Source organism: Ursus maritimus, unplaced genomic scaffold (genome assembly GCF_017311325.1).
Source record: "Ursus maritimus isolate PB19 unplaced genomic scaffold, ASM1731132v1 scaffold_29, whole genome shotgun sequence".
NCBI classification, from domain to species: Eukaryota; Metazoa; Chordata; class Mammalia; order Carnivora; family Ursidae; genus Ursus; species Ursus maritimus.
The window spans coordinates 10,871,634-10,893,013 of record NW_024425452.1 but is presented as its reverse complement, the minus strand read 5'-3'; the positions used below and the strand labels follow the sequence as shown (position 1 = coordinate 10,893,013).

General features: G+C 41.5%; 1 protein-coding gene across 3 annotated transcripts in view; it reads right to left on the bottom strand.

Moving 5' to 3' along the window:
• The window catches only part of EFHC1 (EF-hand domain containing 1), a 64,053-nt gene that overhangs the window by 17,881 nt on the left and 24,792 nt on the right, over nucleotides 1-21,380 (bottom strand). For all 3 annotated transcript variants that reach the window (XM_008691794.2, XM_008691793.2, XM_008691795.2), the window contains 4 exons: nucleotides 18,135-18,355; nucleotides 11,770-11,910; nucleotides 7,640-7,853; nucleotides 7,122-7,269 (listed from right to left, as the gene is read on the bottom strand). In XM_008691794.2, coding sequence (XP_008690016.2) covers nucleotides 7,122-7,269; nucleotides 7,640-7,853; nucleotides 11,770-11,910; nucleotides 18,135-18,355 — 724 coding nt within the window. The remainder of the gene's footprint in view (nucleotides 1-7,121; nucleotides 7,270-7,639; nucleotides 7,854-11,769; nucleotides 11,911-18,134; nucleotides 18,356-21,380) is intronic.

Genomic DNA, 21,380 nt, shown 5'->3' with positions numbered 1-21,380 from the left:
GACTGTGAAAACACTAATTTGAAAAGATTTATGCACCTCTGTGTTAATTAATTACAGCGTTTTTTACAACAGCCAGATCATGGAAATAACCCAGGTGTCCATCAATAGATGAATGGATAAAGAAGGTGTGGTGTACACACATATATACACATGCATGAGTGCATACACAATGGAATATTACTCAGCCATAAAAAAGAATGAAATCTTGCCATTTGCAACAACTTGGATAGAGCTAGAGAGTATAATGCTAAGTGAAATAGGTCAAAGACAAATATATTATTTCACTCATATGTGAAATTTCATAAACAAAACAAGCAAACAAAGAATAAAAGAGAAAAATGACTTAAATTGAGACAACAAACAGCTTACCAGAGCAGAGGTGGGGGGCATGGGTAGAACGGGGGAAGGGGATTAAGAGTACCCTTATCGTGATGAACACTGAGTAATGTATAGAATAGTCGAGTATATTGTACACCTGAAACTAATATAACACTATGTTAAAAAATTTTTAATAAAAGAAAATAAAGTAATGGAATAAAAAAGGGGAGGGCAATGGTGAAGAGTGATTACCTGTAGATCAAAAAAGGCTAAACACTAGACCAGGGACTTGGCCAATTACACCAGTTCAAAACCAACCTGCTGCCTGTTCTAAATAAAGTTTAATTGCCATTCAGCCACATCTTCATTTACACGTCGACTATGACTGCTTTCACCCTGTAAGGGCACAGCTGAGTGGTTCCAACAGAGATGGTATGGCCCACAAAGCCTAAACTATTTACTACCTATCTCTTTACTAAAAATATTTGCCATCCTCTGTCCTACACTATAAGCTCCCTGCTCTCTCATGTACTTGCCTGAGCATTTATTAAGGTCTGGCACAAGGTGCAAGCTCACATATCTGTTGAACTAATGAAACAATGACAAGAGACCATTAGATTTGGAAGCGATCGGTGACCTTCAGGAAAGCAATTTATGAAGCATGGATTCTGAAGCAGTCAGAAAGGAGGTGGTTACAGGGGTGCCTGGGTGGCTCAGTCGTTAAGCGTCTGCCTTCGGCTCAGGGCGTGATCCCAGTGTTCTGGGATCGAGCCCCACAATAGGATCCTCCGCTGGGAGCCTACTTCTTCCTCTCCCACTCCCCCTGCTTGTGTTCCCTCTCTCACTGGCTGTCTCTCTCAGTCAAATAAATAAATAAAATCTTAAAAAAAAAAGAAAGAAGAGAAAGAAGAAGAGAAAGAAAAGAAAGAAAAGAAAGAAGGTGGTTACAGACCCAAAACAGAAGAATGAAATTTGGAGAAATGGGAGCTACTTATCTTTGACAAGAAGGTAAAGAAAAAGGGGTAATGGTTCAGAAACTTTCTAAGGTGGAGAGTGAGAAAATTGAAGGGACTTACCCTGGATCATTTGGTCTCATATTGGAGACCAACTGCAAATTGACTATGGAAGAGCTTGGGGCATAAAGAAAACGGGGAAAAAATGAAAATATTTGGGAATGTCTATATGGGAAAAGTGGCTAAAAGTGAAAACGGATGAAAAAGCTCACTGGGCCGGGCAGGAGCAGCCCCTCGAAGACGACAGCACAGACGTTCTGCCAACTAAGCAACGATAAGTGACCACACGGAGATTTCGTGTCCAGGGATGGATTTAGGAGCATTTGGTTTTTTGTAAGTCTGAGCTCCATATACCATAGCGAGGACCCGAAACCCAAAAGAAACTTCAGATAAAGTCAGTACTCAATTACATGTGCACTTTTTAATCTTCTGGCTCAGAGAAAGAAAACAGGTAACTCTCAGCATTATCCTCCTGTGGCTGATCCTTGACACAAGAAGTCCTCGGGTCTGACAAGTACTGGAGAGACCCTTTCATTATTCTTAGCAATGATTAGTCAAATAAAGGATCTGCAGCCCCTTAGAGCGGTTCTTGATCAGATGGGAGGATGTAGGAGCCAAAGACAGAATGGCTAGAAGACATGGAACGTGCGGCACCTGGGTTCACATCACCTTCAAGCATTTTCTCTCGCTTATCTATCTGACCCATCACAGGAGAGGAGAGGGAAGAAAAGGGTCCAAACAGGGACAGCGATGGAACTCTTAATTCAGAACTTGAATTTCTCTTTATTTTTATTGGTATCTTATTTGAAGTGCCACACACTATCCTCTGGTCATTACTAAATCAGGAAAAAGAAAGAGATTCTACTGGTAGTATGCCAAAGCAAGAAGCTTTCCAGTGTTGCTGGTATTTGCACAGACATGGGGAAATGACGGAAGAAACTTTTGAGAAGCACTTCAACTAGATACAGGACCATGAATCTCCCCTCCGCCCTTAAAGCTGCCCAGTCACCGAACCATGCTTCTCCGGAACATGTGCTGCCTACTTTCCTAGACAGTTGCCGTATTTTCATTAGGCCTGTGACATTTGTTTCTTAGATGTCTGGAAGTAGGAAGCGTTTTTATACAGATGGTGAATGCCAGTCATAATTGACAGTTTATTTCTTAGTAGATAAAATAATGCTATGCATTTATTTTCATTTTATTTTTATATTTTATTGATATAGTCAGTAGAATGGTACAATTCACAGCTCTTCCTCTCTCCTGAAACCTCCATCCTTATTCTTCCTATGGCACTATGACTCTGAAAACGAGATGCTCAGAAGGGCCCCTCAACCATACCCACCCACCTCCCAGGGGCTTCCACCACACACTCCACACCCCTGCTTGTTGCCAGAGATCAAGCTTTCGAAGAGTAAATCCAGGACTCCCGGAGGTTCCTGAGATCCTTTTGGGGTCTGTGAGGTCAAAACTATTCTCATAATAATAGGAAACCAGTATTATTTGCTTTTAACTTTTGTTTTCTCACATGCACAATGGAGTTTTCCAAGGCTGTATGAGGAATGATATCACAGCAATCTGAGTACAGACGCAGATGAAAACGCAGCTGTCTTCTATTAATAAAGTCAGACATTAAAGAGACTTGCAGAAATGTAAAATGATGCCACTCAACTATATTTTCCCAATGGAAAAAAAATATTTTTATAAACACTATTATTTGTGTTAACAGGGAATGGGTTTTATTATTTTTTAAAACAAATTAATGAATATTTTTAATTTCTCGGATATAATTTTCATTATGGTAAATATTGATAGATATAAACCACACACACAAAAAACCTCTTTGTGGTCCTAATTTTTAGGCGTATACAGGTGCTCTGAGACCAAAAAGTTTGAGAACGACCAGCAGAGATGAACGCTTGGTGCTTCTATCTTAAAGCCCATTCCTCTACCAGGTTCTATGTCCCATCTCTCACACACACTCCACAAAGCTCCCCTCTTACACATTTGTCAGTTTCCCTCTCTGCACAATCATTCCCATTTATGTATAAACACTCTGTTGTTTATTTTATCTTAAAATAACAACAACAACAAAAACTTCTGTTCCTCTGTCAGCTACCGCCCATGTCTCTTCCCCTTTGCACAAAACTTCCTCAAAAAAGTTGTCTATATTTCCGGTCTCAAATTCCTCTCTTCCCTTTTCCTTTAATTTTATTTCTGTGTAGTTGACACACAGTTTCAGGTGCACAACATAGTGATTCAACAAGTTTATACCTTACGCTGAGCTCACCCCAAGTAGCTGCCAACCTCCCACTCTCTCTTAAATCCCCTCCCATTGGATTTTCCTGCCCTTCCGATTCCACTGAAATGGGGAGAATCCCACTTGGATCCCCCCACATTGCTAATTCCCCATTTAACACAATGAAACCTTCTGTCTTCCTTGATGTACCGGCAGCTGTCCCTTTGCAAGGCTCTGATAAGGGTGAATTTCAGTTAACACTGTTTAAATAACCCAGTCCCTCAACAACATGGTTCAAATTCCAGTTACCACTGCTTATTAACTGTGAGGAATTACACAAAGCACAAACTGTCAGGCTGGTCAGTGGCCTTGATCACCACACAAACAGCTCATGCACATGGATCAGTGACAATCATCTCATTTGTTTCAAAGTCTGTCAGTGACTGGCCATTGGGTGTCTGTTTTTCAGCTCACAGACAGCAAAACGTAGATTCGAAATGTATCATTGAAAGAGGAAATTGGCGAAGAAAAGTGAAAGTGAAGCAAAGACACAGAAAGTGCTAACACTGGATGTGAAAATCGAATCTAACATAATGGAGGTACTGAAGTGGCTGACTGGGAACGAGGACACCACTACCAGCGGGGACTCTCAGCTCAGTGCTCAGATAGGGGGAAGGGTGACTTAGAGCCTGAATGAGGACAGTGGGTGCGTGGAACGGACAAGCATCTCCCAGATGCAGCAAGAAACTTCACATTAAAAGAACTCTTAGAGGTAGGTATTTCACGGTTATTAAAGGAACGGGAGGAGATATTTCACAACATCGAAAGCAAAAATAATAAAATGTTGAAAGTTGATCCAAAATTAGAAAAGAATATGCCAATTTGCCAAGGCATAGAAAAGATATTTGCGCTGGTTATGTGACAAGAACGAGGCAAGCACTGTTCAACCCTGTCTCAACAAATTTACGAAAGAAATAAAACACTTTAATTATCGATTTTATTTTATTTTATTTTTAGACAGCTTATAGCAAGCGTGTGTGCCAGTAGGGGAAGGGGCAGAGGGAGAGGAAGAGAGAATCCCAAGCAGACTCCCTGCAGGAGCACAGAGCCTGACGAGGGGCTTGATCTCATGCCCCTGAGATCATGACCTGAGCTGAAACCAAGCGTCAGACGCTCAACTGACTGAGCCATCCAGGTGTCCCGCCTTTGCTTTAAATTACAGTGTACTAAATAAAAATTGTTTTACTATTTTTTCACTTCCTTATACATATATAACCATCAGAGTTTTTCATGTTTTGACAGAAATTTTTAAAGGTCACAGAACAGCGAATTTTCCCATCGATTATTAAGACTGTTGGGCATGGTTACTTTTAGAGTTCGGAGCTCCATGCAAAGGGAGGGTTGCCTGCACTTCCCTCATCTGACTTCCAGGCCACCACCCCACTTGCTTTCCTTCCTGCCTCACTAGCTGACTTCCCGGTCTCCTCACTCAATGCTTACTGTGGGAGGACATCAGAGCCCAGTCCTGGGAGCTATTCTAATTGCACTGCTCCCTTAGAGATTTCACCCGGTCCTATGGCTTGAAACAATCATCTCCATGCCAACAACTTCCATATTTACATCCCCAGCCCAGACCTCTTGCCTGAAAGCCAGATTTATATATCCGGTGGCCTGTTTGATAGCTCGACCTGGATATTCAGTAGATGCTGTTAGAAGATGGAGGTGGGGGGCGCCTGGGTGGCACAGAGGTTAAGCGTCTGCCTTCGGCTCAGGGCGTGATGCTGGTGTTCTGGGATCGAGCCCCACATCAGGCTCCTCCGCTGGGAGCCTGCTTCTTCCTAACCCACTCCCCCTGCTTGTGTTCCCTCTCTCGCTGACTGTCTCTATCTCTGTCAAATGAATAAATAAAATCTTTAAAAAAAAAAAAAAAAAGAAGATGGAGGTGGGTCAGCAAAGTGTCCTCTATAATGGAAAGGCGCTTTAAGACTGAAAAGCAAAGCAAGCCACTCCGTCCCGTTTACACAGTTTCTTTCAGGGTAACTTACCGGGGAGATCGGGTCAACGGATCCAGACGGGACGATCCAGGCAGCACTCGGCTATTTTCTGCCCCCTCTTCTCCACCCAGTCAGGACTTCAATCCCCAGCTTTTATGGAGCAAGGGGCATGGTGGTGAGGTCATGGGGCAGCTATCTAAAGTGGCGTCATTTGTGCACCAAAGGATCTCTACTAGTTACCTAAAGTGGGGCCTTCTGTGCACCACTTTAGGAAAGATCAGAACAAGCCTTCCTGCAATCCCATCAGGGCAGACATTAACCTCCACAGGGCCAGGAACACAGAGCTCCGAGGGGGGACATTGCGTGGGCATGAACAAGATGGAGGGCCAAAGATGGGGTCAGTGTGGTCAGCACTCCTGCAATAACCAAAACCAAAATCCTTCCCCTAACCAGAAAAACCCTCGTCTACTACCCAAAACACACATCTTCCCCATCTCAGTTGATGGCAACTCCTTCCCTCCAGTTGCTCAGGCCAAAAACCTTGGAGTCATTCTTAACTACTGTCTTATATCCTCTGTATAATCTGTCTCAAGGCCTATTGGCTCTACCTTCAAAATATATCCAGAATCAGACCACATTTCCCCACGTTCACTGATGCACCTGGTCCACACACCCTCGTCTCTTGCCTGGATTACTATAACACGGTCTCTAACTCATCTCCCTCATGACCTAGTCTCAGCACAGCAGCCAGGGGAGTTCTTGTAAAACACATGTCAAATCTTGCCATTTCTCTCCCAAGAACCCCACAGTGGCTCTCCATTTCACTCAGAGAAAAGTCAACATCTTTCCAAAGACCCAGTGGGTCCTACAGGGTCTAGCCCCTTCTTATGGGGCTATGTTCTAACCCCACCTCATCTTCTTCCTCTCACTCCCTCTCTCTTGCCGCTCTCACCGCCCCGCCTCTTTCCAGAACTCTGGGCAGGCTGGGCCTTCGCACTCACCCATCCCTCTTCCTGGAAAGCCCCTCCTCCAAACAGTCACAGATCTAACTCCTTTTCTTTCCAGCGTTTGCTCGCTGTCACTTCTCAAGGTGTACCCGGCTCCCCGGATCAGCTGCTGCTCACCATCACCCTCTGGAAATCCTTATCACTCTTATTGTTCTCCGCTGTTCCACAGCATTCATCCCCTAACATGCTGTATGATTTACTTGTGTTGTTGATTGGTTGTCTCCCTCTCCTACTGCTTAGAAGGTCAACTCCATGAGAGCAGCAACTTCTTGTCTAGTCTGTTGACAGATAAAAGCCCAAGGGCCTAGTGATGGTATCTGATACATACTAAGCATTCAATAATTATTTGCTAAATAAATGAAGTTGAAAAAGTTCTAAGTTACTAGTTATTATAGTGGACCCGGAGAACCTTCTGTGTATGTCTAATAACTCCCATTTGGTGAAGGAAATCTGAAAATCTAAAATGTGATTACCCGTTCATTTTATCAAGAGCTATTTCCTAAATATCTCGTATGTGCCAAAGCCAAATGGAACCTTAGATGGTCAAACATACTTTTCCAATCCTGGTGCAGGAGCTTCTTGCCTTTGAACACGGTTCTGAATGGACAAGAGTGCTTCCGGTGAATACTGGGCAGCATTGCTCTCCATGTACTTCAAGACATAGTCGTCTGTGTCAAGGATGACAAACCGGTGGCCAAACACTGGGGAGAGGGTAGAAATCCACGTAGCTTGGTTATGGTTTTAATCATGCCATTAGGGGTAAAATAATACTGATCCTCCAATGACAAGTTCATAGATAGGCATCTGTGACCTCGCCAAATGAACTTTCAATAGCTCTCTGACATGCAGTAGTTCGCTCAGCGTTCGGGAAGCTCGGGGTGTATACATCTATAACCCACGAATGCGTCCAACTTACAGTTTAACTGACATGGAAGGAGACCGAGACACTGCATCACATATACAAGAATATTAGCTTCAGTTCAGGTGGAATGCAGTCTCACTGCCTCTTACAAGAGTTAAATGAATTAAATCCCCACTAAGAAGAACCCATTCACTTGTGCTGAGACCTACCCTCAATCACAGCACCAATGAAGAAGTCAGTCGGGCCATAGTAGATGGGGTTGTCTGCTGTCGAGGACGGTTTAACAACTTTAGTTCTGCCAAGGTACTTGCCCCCAATGATGCCAGAATTGCGGACAGGCGGCTCAAAGATACTGATCATGTCACTGGCAAGAAAATAGGAGAAGACAAATCGGCGGTCTTTGTCTTCTGGGATAGGAGATTCCTAGACAGGAGAAGGAAGGAAGTTATTATGAAGGTACATAACGACCCAGATGTTCTAAACGTAAGTATCTACAGGACTAGAGGTAAAATACAAACCAAATACACAAAGTATGATGTAAGTGAACAGTAAGGGGGGACAGGGACTGTGGTGGCCTGGAAAGGACATGCCTCATCTAAAGGAGGCTGTCTTATGCGAATGTAAGCCCAATGTTGCGGGATCTTCCCATTTCTCACGGGAAGACAGAAATCCGGGTGTTGTACGTAAGTGATGAATCACTAAATTCTACACCTGAAACTAATATTATACTGTATGTTAATTAACTGGAATTTAAACAAAAACTTGGAAAAAAAAATAAAACCCCTGATTTTAAAATGTTGGCCTTAACTCTTTTAAAGCACTCTGTGTGCCAAACAAAACATGTGGGCTACGTTCTGCCCACAGGCTGCCCACAGTTTGAGACCTCTTGGCTGACGTGTTCAATTTCACAGACACTAAGATGATTATGCAAAGTTTATTTCTTTAAACAAATCTATTTACACACATAATTTTAAAAAGAAAACTTAAGAAAGGAGGAATGAGTAATATAATGTCATAGAGTGGAAACTGATTCTGAAACACTGTCTTGTGGATAAGACTGTTCCCACACCACATTACTGAGAGTGATCACATAACCCTAAGAAACCAATTCCAGATTGAACAAGCCTAAATCCAGACATGCTTATTCTTGACCAAAATCCTCTCAAATTGCAACTTCAGCACATATCTTTTCATTTACGACATGGAATTGCTTGTATAATAATTTCTCATTTATCAAAGAAAGTCACTGGGTTTCCTCTTCGTCAAATAATTTCCTCATACCATTCCCTAATCTAGCAGTCTCCAAACTTTTTTGATTAGACACTCTAACAATAAAAAGATTTTTAAACAAACATCTACTATGGTTAATAAAAATCAAATCACATCACTCCTCTGCTCTCAAACCTCCAGAGGATTACCGTCACACTGAATAAGATATGAAGTTCTAAGCACGGCTACAGGAGGGCTGTCCAAGGAGGGCCAATGGTTCACCCTGGCAGGGGTGAAGTTAAAAAAAGTTAAAAAAAAGTTAAAAAGTTAAAAGTTAAAAAAAAGTTAAAAAGTTAAAAGTTAAAAAAAAATTCTTTATGTTTTTATTTAGAACTAAATGTAAAGTTGCATTAGCAATAGAGAATTTTCATATACTTCTCACCAAGCTTTCCCTAATTTTAGCATCGTACACAACCATAGTACAATTATCAAACGCAGAGTAATGGTACCATAGTAATGGGAAATAGTGACAGCACAATACTGTCAAATAAATCACGGCTCTTATTCAGATTTCACCTGTTTTTCACTTATGTTCTTTTTCGGACTCAGGATCCTATACAGGATCTCACATTGTGTTGAGTTGTTCTTTCTCTTTGATCTCTTCCAAGCTGTGACGGTTCCTCATTCTGTCCTTGTCTTTCATGACCTTGACACTTTTGAAGAGTAGGGGTCAATTACCTTGTGGAATGTCCCTTGTACATCTCATTTTTGCATCTTTGGCAAAAATACCACAGAAAAAATATCTTGTCTTTCTCAGAGCGTACCAAGGAGTTCACGATGTGGATAGATCTTATGATTGGTGATGTTGACCTTGGTCACGTGGGTAAGAAGATAAACGCTGGGCTTCTCCGTTCTAAAACTACCACCTTTCCCTTTGCAGTTGATAAAAATCTTAAGAAACACAGCTTGAAACCATGAAAATTCTGTTTCTCCTCAAAGGTTTTCCCCTAATTTGAGCATCCACGGATGGATCTTCTCGGCAACAATTATTGCTGTGGTGTGTGCTTAATGGTAATTTTTTACTGCCCTCTTCTCTTCCACATTTAGTAACTGAAATTCTACTGTGGCCTTTTTGAGGACGAGTATTTAGAATTACAGGCACACTATGACAGTAGGAAGCAGATCAACTGTTGGGTTTATTTTTAAATTGTCTGCAGGCTTGTTACCTACACCCCTTGTTACCTGCCTGTGGGTGACTACTCCCACCACTCTACCCCTCCGGCCTTGTTAGCTCACTGGCTGCCAAGACTCTGAGCTGGTGCCTGACCCCATCTTCATTTCTGTCTCCCTACCCTCCACTCCCTGGACACCACCTCTGCATGAAATGCAGTTCCCTCAGATAGGCTGCTGCCTCGCCCCCTCGGTCATTCATTCTGGTCTCCACTCAGCTGTGCGCCCCCTCCCCAGCGTGTCTCTTATTCTCCAGTTAAATGAGCTCCTTCCCATCACTCCATCTCCTGCTTGACTTTTTACAGCATGCTTACTACTTGTTCTTTGATGATATATTTACTCTTGACCAGAATATCCTCAACTGGGATGTAAACTCCACGAGGCCAGAGATTCGCCTGTTTTGTTTTCCGCTGTACCCTCGATGCCCAGAACTATGCCAGACCCAAAGGAGTTCTCTAATATTTGTTGAATGAATGAATGAATGAATGAATGAATAATTCAACATCCGTTCTTCTACATAAACATGTTCTGTGCCCTACAAAGTACATATAAAAATATCAGGGCTATAAAATAAGTGCACTCATGATAAATTATAAGCAGAGGCTATAATATTTTCTTCACAGCATCCATGGAGTATAAGCTGTCCTCAGGCTCCTTGGGAGGCCAAGCCTGCTGCCATGGAGACCACTGCTCAAACCGCATTCTTATGTTCTTCTAGAGCTTCCCCAAGTCCCTCCGCCGCCGGCACTCCACCCTGAGCCCCGGATACTTCACTACTCATATTTGCACTTGGGCCCCAACCAGCTGTCTGGGTTTAGCTTACTTTATTTCTTTTATATATATACACACTTTCCACTGTGAACTATAACACGCATAGAGAAAAACTGCAAAAAACCAAAATGTACAGTTCAAAGAATTTTCATTAAGGGAACACTCATGGAACCACCACCCAGGTCAAGAAACAGAACATTGATGGAACCTAGAAAGCCCTCCCGACTGAGAGAACTTGGTGATAATGTAAAACATTCATTAATCAGAATTTTTATGGTATGGGGTATGCTAGTTGGCCTAGAGTTTGCTAGAACTCCCTTTTTATTTAAAGTATTGTTCAACATTTTTCTAAAATATAGTAGTCAACTATGTCTTGATTTAATTTTTTCAAATATATGCATACAGTTTGAAAAATCACTTGGCCTACCTCTCCACACTCCCAATTCCTATTCCCAGAAGGAACTTACTTCAATTTCTCTATATATTCATATCTCTAAATAAAATGCTTATAGTCCTATTTCTGTATATTTTCCATTTTTAAAGACATTACCTTTTGAATTCCTATCAGTGATTTGCCTCAGGTAACTCAGCCAATGAGTGGAATATTCAGGATTTAAATTTCTGTTTCCAAACCCATGCTCTTAATTCACTAGCCAGATGACCTCTCAAAGGCAATATCTATTAAATTGGTATGATTCCATTTATTACATTCAAGGAATACAAAATACAACAATCTAGATATCACAGGTAATGATAAAAATTTTAAGATGTGGTCCCTACCCTCAAGGAAATCACAGTACACTTGATTGCACACAAGTACCCAAATAATTTGACTATGTCAGGCTTTCATAATTACCTAATAAGGGTCAGTCAAAATTTGAGGGGTGGAAGGGAGAGATTAATGGTCTAAAAATGATGTTTGCAGGAGATGGGGCTAGAGCTAGGTCTTGATTCAGGGCACCACCCCTCATGCTATCCAACCTGCCCAAAGGCTGGGGACTGGGTCTCATGGCTGTTTAAATAACACACAACTCTGATAGCTGTTACTCTACAGCTTAACAGATGAAAAGGACAACTGGGCACAGTACTGAGACAGAATGGAGTCTTAGTATGTGAAAGTCATCCTCACCAGTGCAGCCAAATAACGAAGCACCTTGTTATCGTTCACCAGCATTTTAATAACATCTTTTTTCGGAGCCTTTGGAATGAGAACAAAGCAGTTCTGAGCAGAGTCTTCAATGAGTCCATAACCGTTATAGGGAGGTAATTCCTGGAGAAATACAAGAATAAAGCAGATGCTATTTGTGTTAAAATTATATTAAAGGTAACTAAGTTTCTTTTTTAAAAATCTAGAAGACAATTATTCAAAAGCAATTTCTATATATACAAATGTACTATAGTCAGAAAATATAACATTGCATATTCCATTCCTTTTTATATATAAACTTCGCACCATGATCACTGCTCATAGCAGTGACTGCTGAGGTTACAGAGTAAACCGCAGGGCTAGACTGAAAGTTCAGTAGTCACCCTTACGCACGGGGGATATGACCCAAGACCCCCAGTGGATGCCTGAACCTTACATACGCCATGCTTTTCCCATAATTACCTTTGATAAAATTTAACTTATAAATTAGACACAGTAAGAGATTAACAACGATAACTAATAATAAAATTATTAGAACAATTATTTTTTTAATATTTTTTTATTATATTATGTTAGTCACCATACAGTACATCCCCGGTTTCCGATGCAAAGTTCGATGATTCATTAGTTGCGTATAACACCCAGTGCACCATGCAATACGTGCCCTCCTCACTACCCATCACCGGTCTATCCCATTCCCCCACCCCCCTCCCCTCTGAAGTCCTCAGTTTGTTTCTCATAGAACAATTATAACATACTGTAATAAAAGTATGTGAATGTGGTCTGTCTCTCTCAAAATATCTTATTGTACTGCACTCACCCTTCTTGTGATGACGTAAGATGATAAAATGCCTATGTACTGAGATGAAGTGGGGTGAATGACAAAGGTGTTGTGACATAGTGTTGGTCTACTATTGACCTTCTGATGATACATCAGGAGGAGGGTCATCTGCTTCCAGACCGTGGTGGACCGTGGGTAACTGAAACCATGAAAAGCGAAACCGTGGATAACAGGGGACTCGTGTGTTGCTGATGTCCACTGATCCCTTACCGCCAAAGCAGATCTGGCCCTACTCCTGGTCCCAGTCCTGGCCCTTGCGGTCATCCTACCATGGACAAGCCCAACGATCTGTGACTTCTTTGTTCTAACAGCCTAACAGTTTCCAATAATTAACAGTTTTCCTAACTGGCAACTGTTTTCTCAGTTCACCCAAAGTGTGTATGTGTGTGTGTTGGCACTGGGGGAGGGCAGGGCTTGGTTTGTGCTACTCCTTTCCTATTTATCTCCATATTTCTAATATTTTTATTTGATTTTGGCTGCACAAAACAGGAACGGCAGCCATTCTTTACCAAGAACTCAGACTCCTTGTCCACACTGGACTCTCCTTTCCCAGCAAAGAAACAAACTCAAGAAACCAAACTTCTGAGGCGCCTGGGTAGCGCAGTCATTAAGCGTCTGCCTTCGGCTCAGGGCGTGATCCCGGCGTTTCGGGATCGAGTCCCACATCGGGCTCCTCCGCTGGGAGCCTGCTTCTTCCTCTCCCACTTCCCCTGCTGTGTTCCCTCTCTCGCTGGCTGTCTCTGTCACATAAATAAATAAAATCTTAAAAAAAAAAAAAAAGAAACCAAACTTCTGCTATGAAGGTTATTTGCTGAGTTGGTGGGAAAGTACAGGATGAGCTTTTATTTTTCACTCAGGCGCCATGAAGAGCTGAAAGCATCACTCTAAGATGGTAGGATCTTTTGGTCTAAGAACTTGAGTTCAGCGGCTGTTTCCCTCTCTTCCATGCGGACTGCAGCAGAGTGCTTTCCCTTTGACTCCTTCCTGCTATGCTCTCTCAGCAGAGTCGGGGTAGTCCATACTTCTCACTTGTAGATACCGTCCCCAAATCTTTTTATATATTGTATTCGGGCACTTTGACGAATTAGTCTATACGGTCCATCTCTAACAGGTACTCCCTCCAAAACCTGTGACTTCTCTGCTCATCCAAGGTGTGGTGCCTAGAACACTGGCTCTTCGCCCACCTCCTGGGGCCGTAGTTAACGTGATCGTCATGGCGGAAATATGACTAGTGCATCCGGTAGATGGACAATGGCCTAACTTGCTCCAAATGCAAAACCACTACTCTATGAAGATACAAGTTGCCGTGGACAGAGGGACCTTGCGTGAGACACCACAAGCTAAGCATCTGAGTTACTCGAGAGGATAGGCAGAAATACTCGGAGGTGGAATATAATCTTCCTCTGCATCCGTATCAACATACTACCAGAGCAGTCTGGTTGGCGTGGAGGTTGAAGAATTTTGAAATAGGGAGATAAGCATCTGAGTGCCTTCCTCTCAAATTCTTTGTGTGTTTCAACAGAGTTCAACCTATTTTTTCTGATCGCACCTCATGCCCCCTGCTTGGACTGAAGACCTTCCCTAAATATCAGCCCCTATGCCTGGGGTCCTGGCACTACGCTTCTTCTCCTCCAAGCTACCATCGGTGTCCTGTTCTAAACTAGATGAGCCACTCCCTCCTATAATCCTGCTTACATGCTCCACCCACGTTATCTTAACGAAACAAGTTCACCAGGAGCTTGAGACTCCCATAATCCTCCAGGTAAAGCTTCTGGAGACCAGCTCCATGGCGAATTTGCTCTCCTAGTCCTTCATTCTTCCTCTTCCCTACCAGCATGTCTCCAGATGGAGTCAACCTGAGACGGACCACATCTAGCCAGTGGATACATGTTTACTTATTCCTGATCTAACAGATTAGCCGAAGTGTCGTGGTTCTTGAAGCAAATATATCCTCCTCATACCCACTTCTATCCTTGCCCATTAGCTTGCCTCTAGCTTCATCCCTTGAGACCCAGCTACAGCTTCCCACCCCTGCTTTCCAACCACGTTGTACAGGGTTTAAGTGACGGAAGCGTAATGACTAAGGAGAGCTGAAAGGTATTCGCTGTTTGGTAAGTGGCGCTCTCCTATTCATTCCCAACAAAGACTCCCAACAAAGACAGACAGAGAGTGCTTACGTGTAATTGTTTATTACAGAGAATTTACTGAAAATAAACTGACCGAATACTATGACTCATGTGCCATATGTATGGATGGAGAACTGGTCTTATTTTACAGGGTGACTGAGATAGGGCAAAACAAACGAACCAAAATCTACAGTGCTTCTTCAGTTCACTCTGCTCTCTATCTAAGCCTTCCCTTCCTTTCCTTGCTTTAGAAGACAGGTTAGGAGAAAAAGATGACAGTGAAAGAATGGGGAGCAGAGGAGTTCTAGGACTCAAAACTTTCATTAGCTCAGAAGATGGATCAAAGCCTTTTCACGAAGAAAAATGCACCATTAAATTGCAATCCTTCCCCATCCTACTTCCTGGTTAGGTCAGATTCCTTCTTGTAAAGGGGTTTGACATTTGTAGACTCACCCTTGTACTCTCAAGTGTGACCTTGGGCAAGCCCCTTGGACTGCTATCTCATACTATACTCCTCTATAAACGAAAGTGATGGAACAGTTTGCTTGGTCAAAATCTAGGTCTTTCCTACCGTACTTTTTCTCATATATTGCAGCAAATGGTACTCCAAAATGTGGGGACAGAAGCAAGGGCTTTATTTTAATTCTTAATCAATGAGCCCATTCATTGGTAAGGAGTCCTATCTAGAGAAAAAACCGACAGTGAGAAGTATTATCATGATCCATACTTCCTTCCAGAAGTTTTATTGTCCCTGGGAACTCTCAGCATACCCAAATCCAAATCCTTCTTTGTAATTGTGCTTGTGAAATGTTGGTTCTAAAAGGCTGGCCTAAGATATCACTTGCCTCTTTGGGGAACAAACACATACTTCATAGGCAGTCCTCTTGTCTAGCTCAAGAAACATACCACATGTATCCTACGTGCTAGGCACTGAGTTAGATGCTCCCTGCCCTCGACGAACTTACGGTCTAGTAGAAAAGATTCTTAGACAGATGTTTTACTATAATAGACAAGTGCTGGCCGAGGGAGGCACGGGACCCCAGGAACACACAGGAGAGGTGATTAAGCCTGCCGGGAGCTTAGAGAAGCCTTCTTGGAAGAGAGGAGGCCTATATACCGAGTCTGGAAAGATAAGGAAGAGCTGTGGAAAGAAATGATGGCAAAGGGGTTCAAGCACGTGGAAGAGCATCAGCAGAAGTGCAGGAGGGTGAAGCAGGCGGCTGTGACGGCCGAACAATAGCTAACTCAGTGTACTCGGAGGCCAAGTGCGAGAAGCCGGGCAGCTGGGCAGGGGAGGGCAGACGCCTGCGCTGGAGGAGGTCATTAATGCCATCCTCCTCCCATTCACATCTGTCTTTTGAAAAGAAAGAGCCATGACATTATTTTACACACAGAGGGGTAATATAAAAGTAGGTCACAGGTATTAATACCCAATTTTATCTACAGGCAACAGACCAAAGAGGTTGGCTGCATTGCTCTGGCCGCACATGCACGTACCAGGCGCCAGCGCTTGAAGTCTGTGATGCGGAACCGCCTTACCACATCAGACACTTCTTGAATTTGCTGTATGATGTGTCATTTTTAACACACGCAATTCTTTTTTTTTTTTTTTTTTTTTTTGGAGAGAGAGAGAGCACAAGTGTGAGGGGGGGTTTGGGGGGGAGAGAGAGAATCTCAAGCAGACTCACGTCCAGTGCAGAGCCCCACATGGGGCCCCATCCCACGACCCTGAGATCGTGACTTGAGCTGAAATCGAGTCAGTCACTCAAGGACTGAGCCACCCAGGCAACCCCACATGCAATTCTTATTTAAATTTCTAAAATATGTGGCTGAACCACTCTGAAGGCTCAAGTCTATTCGATTACTATGTGGGTGCGTTTCAAAGCACCATGACCTTACTCTCAGATCACAGTGGACCCTGTGGCACACAGAACTAAATTTCGTGGCTCAGTATAATTCTAAGGAAAGCTATGTGGCAATGAAAGAAAGCCATCTTCCAACAGCTTCACTAATCAGCTTCTGTTCACTCCCAATTAGTTTTTAAGTACAAGGGTCTGATAAATAGGCAGGGAACAGTGAAATGCCCTAGCAGTCGGAATTTTGAGAGATGTCTTTTTTAATCAAAATTTAAAAAATATAAAAGTAATACAGGGTTTGGGATAAGAAAAGAAATTAAAAACACACAGAGTATAAAAAGAAAGGTCCCTCGTCATCTCGCACTTCCCTTGTCCCCCCATTCCCACATGTGGAACTACCCACTGAACAGTGTGGGCGGATATTCCTCTGGGTCCTCTCTTTGGTGTAAGCAGATACTGTCTGCAGCAATGTATACAAACAGGGCCATATCACATAAATGCATTTACTCCCAAATGTGATGGACATTTTCCCATGTTAATATGCAGAGACTGACTTCCTCTTTTTCTCTTTAACCAGTCTTATAAGTCCTCTCACTGTACTATAGTTTCTTCTGCCAATCTCCTTACACTTTACCGTATGTAATGCTACAATACACATCCTTACATATCGTTTTATGGTCCCCAAACCAGATTTTTTAGATCAAGAGATAGGTAATATTTTATTTTGAAAAAATTAAAATGACGACACTGCCCTTCAAGAATTGTTTTCCTATTGGCTCTCCTATTAACAGTATATGAAAATGACCTTTTCGGGGTATCTGGCTGGCTCAGGTAGTAGAGCATGTGGCTCTTGGTCTCGGGGTTGTGAGTTTGAGCCTGACAGTGGGTGTAGGGATTACTTAAGAAAAGGAAAGGAAAGGAAAAAAAAAAAAAAAAAAAGAAAAGGAAAGGAAAGGAAAGAAAAAAGGAAAGGAAAGGAAAGAAGGAAGAAAGAAAGAAAAAAGAAAAGGAAAGGAAAGGAAAAGAAAAAAGAGAAAAAAGAGAAAAAAGAGAAAAGAGAAAGAAAAGAAAAGAAAAGAAAAGAAAAGAAAAGAAAAGAAAAGAAAAAAGAAAAGAAAAGAAGAGAAAAGAAAAGAAAAGGTCCACTTCTTCACAACAGGGCAAACATTGGATATTGTGGGTCTTTTTAAATCAAATAGATCCAAAACCTCATTATTTTCATTTCTATTTTCTTTGATTATCAGTTAAGTTGAGGGTCTTTTTTTGCTTTTATAGATTGATTGATTTTTGAGAGAGAGAGAGAGCGTGCGCGCGAGCGGGAGAGGGAGAAAGACTCTAAAGCGAGACTGCTCTGAGCGTGGAGGAGGGTCTTTTCACACACCCGTTAGCCATTTGTACTCTTCTTTTGTGAAGTGCTCTACAGCACATGCTCTGTCCGTCGTCTACTCGGTGTTCACGTGATTCTGTTTTTCTTTTTCTTAAACCTCTATATCAAAAGATCACTCAGAACTAGTGCTCCCTTACCGGTTTCACGGGAGGTGGCTCCTTCTTGCTCACATCAATACGTGGTAGATCAGAGAGTCCAAACTTTTCTTTGTAATACTGTCGAGTGAAAGGATCGCAATCATAGATGAAGAAGGTTCTCCCGAGGATAGTGAGCGACTTCCCCACTATGAAGTCTTTGGCAGTATACCATTCCAACACCTCTTGATCAGAGATCTCCAGCACACACTGAGGGAAGTTCTCTGACGCGGGATAACAGGGAGAGAAGAAAGAAAAGGAATGAGGACGGGAAGAAGGACTGACACACAGCAGCCGGGCACTCTTGAGAATCTGAGGGAGTATAGTGTCTAGCTCTGGTCAAGGGTCTCCTCTACTCTCCCATCTGTTGGCCAGACACAGAAATGATATCCTAGAGGGTTTTTGTGAGGTCTCTCTCTCGTATTCAGCTTGAACTATCAGTGCAGGTCACTAATCATGGCAGAACTCATGCTTAGGGGAAATCATTACAGGAGGAAAGAATAAATGTCCTACAGAGTACGAGATCATTGGAGGGATCCAAGTCGTTCAGTTCAACCTTCCACCTATTTATTCATTCAACCAACATATTATCAATGACCACATACTTCACGTACCAGTTCACTGTTAAATACTGAGACTATAACTATTAGCAGTGTAGGTGAAAGTTCTACCTTGATGGAAAAAACAGTCTGTTTGGGACCACAGATTCTAAATTACACCAATAATAGTTCCATTTCACTTGTGATCACTGCTAGGACAGTCTGATCTAGTCCTCTGGCAGGAGGCGGGGTCAGTCAGTGAGATGATCAGATTAATCTGTTTATCTAGGCGCTCAAGAGATTTTCAAATGTAGAATCAACCTTGCATTTTGGGAGGAATAAATCCAATTCTATCACATGGTTTTGTGAGAACTAAGGATTGACTTAAGACTGATTCCCTGCAGTGTGGCCACGACGGAAACCATAAGATAGTCAATTCTGGTAAAGTGCCACACTGTACAGCTGTAACCACAAAGCTTGACCCTAGAACTCTGATCACAGGGGACTTGAGAGATAGGCCACTATTCCCCTAACTGATAATTGCTAAGATGGAAAAATAGGGAAGGTTAAGGTTTTGTTACATCAGACAGAAAGGCTTGAGCTCCAGCCCTTGAGCGTGCCAAAACATCATGATTTTCCCTAATCATGCATCTTAAAAGCCCTACAACCAAAGGTTCCTTCTCCCCGTGCCTCGTGCCTAACCCTACTAGACCCCTTTGAGTTACCCCAGGAAGTGATGGGCATTGGGGGACACAGTCAACAATGTTCCAGGAGACCTGGGGTGGGTGTGTGTGTGTGTGTGCGTGCACACGCACTATACAACCATTCGCCTTTGTTTGCTTAACAATTATCTTTTTCATATATAGCTGGATTTCATTTACTGATATTTTATTTAAGTTTTTTCCATATGGGACTGTAGTCTTATTCGTGGTGTCTTTGGTTTTATTGGTCTTCTCTTAATTAATTAGTTCTTTTCTATGAATCTATATTAGGCTTAGGATTAGCTGTTCTTTATTTGGCAAAACTGAAAAGTTATCTAGACCTGGTGTTTTCTTTGTGGAGAATTTTTTCAGTGATTCTATTTCCTTAATAGTTAAAGACATTTGGTTTCTATTTCTTCTTGGACGAGTTAAATTTTTCTAAAACTTTGCTCATTTCACACACAAAAAAAGAGACAAACCAAAAAACAGACACTTAACTACAGAGATAGACGGGTGGTTACCAGAGGCGAGGTGGGCAGGGGTATGGGTGAAATAGGTGAAGGGGATTAAAAGTACACCTATCTTGATGAGCACTGAGTAATACATGGAAGTGTTGAATCACCATATTGTACACCTGAAACTAATATAACACTGTATGTTAACTATACTGCAATAAAAATTTAATTTAATTTCAATTAAAATTTGCTCATTTCATCCAACTGAAATTAATTTCCAAATACATGAGTTTTTTTATAGTTCTAAAATTGAATTCTAACTTGTGCTGAAATTAGAAAATATGGTATAAGATGCCCAGACTTTAAAAATTTGTTAAGACTGACCAGTTCTTATAACTGTTCCATTTGTGCTTGAAGAAATGGGGATTCTCCAGGGGTTAATGCATACACATATTCATTATAGCAACACTGATAATTCTATTATTTAAATCCTATATATATGTGCTTATTGACTTATCTTTTTGATCTAACAATTATAAAAAGAAATGTTTTAATGACGCTCATTATTTTGATGAATTTGTCCATTCTCTTTGTATAATAATGCTATAAATTTTTGTTTTATATGTTTTGAAGCCATGTTACTAACTGCATTCAAGTTTAGAATTAGTACATTTTCCTGGTAAATACAAGTCTTGCAATATGTAATGATCTTATCTCTAGCAATGCTTTCGGCCTTAATGTCTATTGGTAGTTTAGTTACACAGCCTTATCAGTTTCTTTTGCTATTTGCTTGTACATCGTTTTTAACCTTTTTATGTCTCTTTATCTTGTGTTCTTAAAAATAACATTTTTCAAAATTTGTTGTTTTTTAATCCTACCACTTCCTCCTAAGTCATTGTTGTAATATATTTCAGTTCTACCTTGATATTTTTTAACTCCCACAAATTCAACATTTTTTTTTTAGTTTGTATAGTCAATGTTTATTTAGATGTACCCACACTTTGCCATTTTCTTCTTCTTTTTTTAAAATCACTTCTTATATCCCATACCTTACTTCTGGAATAATCTTCTTTCTACTAAAAGTATAGTCTAGAATTTTCCTAGTAAGGGTCTTTTGTCAGTAAAATCTGTTTTGTTTGCCTGGAAATGTATTTCACTTTCTTCTTCAAAGATAGTTTCTCTAGGTATTAAATCCTATTTTCTTCTCAGCACTTTGAAGATATTATTACACAGTCTTCTGGTAACTAGTGTTGCTAGTAAGAAATCAGTTGTCATTGTAGCTGCCATTCTGTATAGATAACCCTGTTCTTCGGGGCTGCTTTTATGATCTTGTAGAATACGGTGTTCTTAAGTTTGACTATAACATATCTAAGTGTGGATTTATATTTTTATAACATTATTGAGGTATAATCGACAACAATAAATTGTACATAGAGTGTACAATTTTGATATTGTTTAACATTTGTATTTACCAAGGGAAAGGCAAGGTCAAAGGATGAAAACCGGTCTAAAGGATAATTAGCAGACTTTAAGAACCTAGACCCTTAGGTTCAA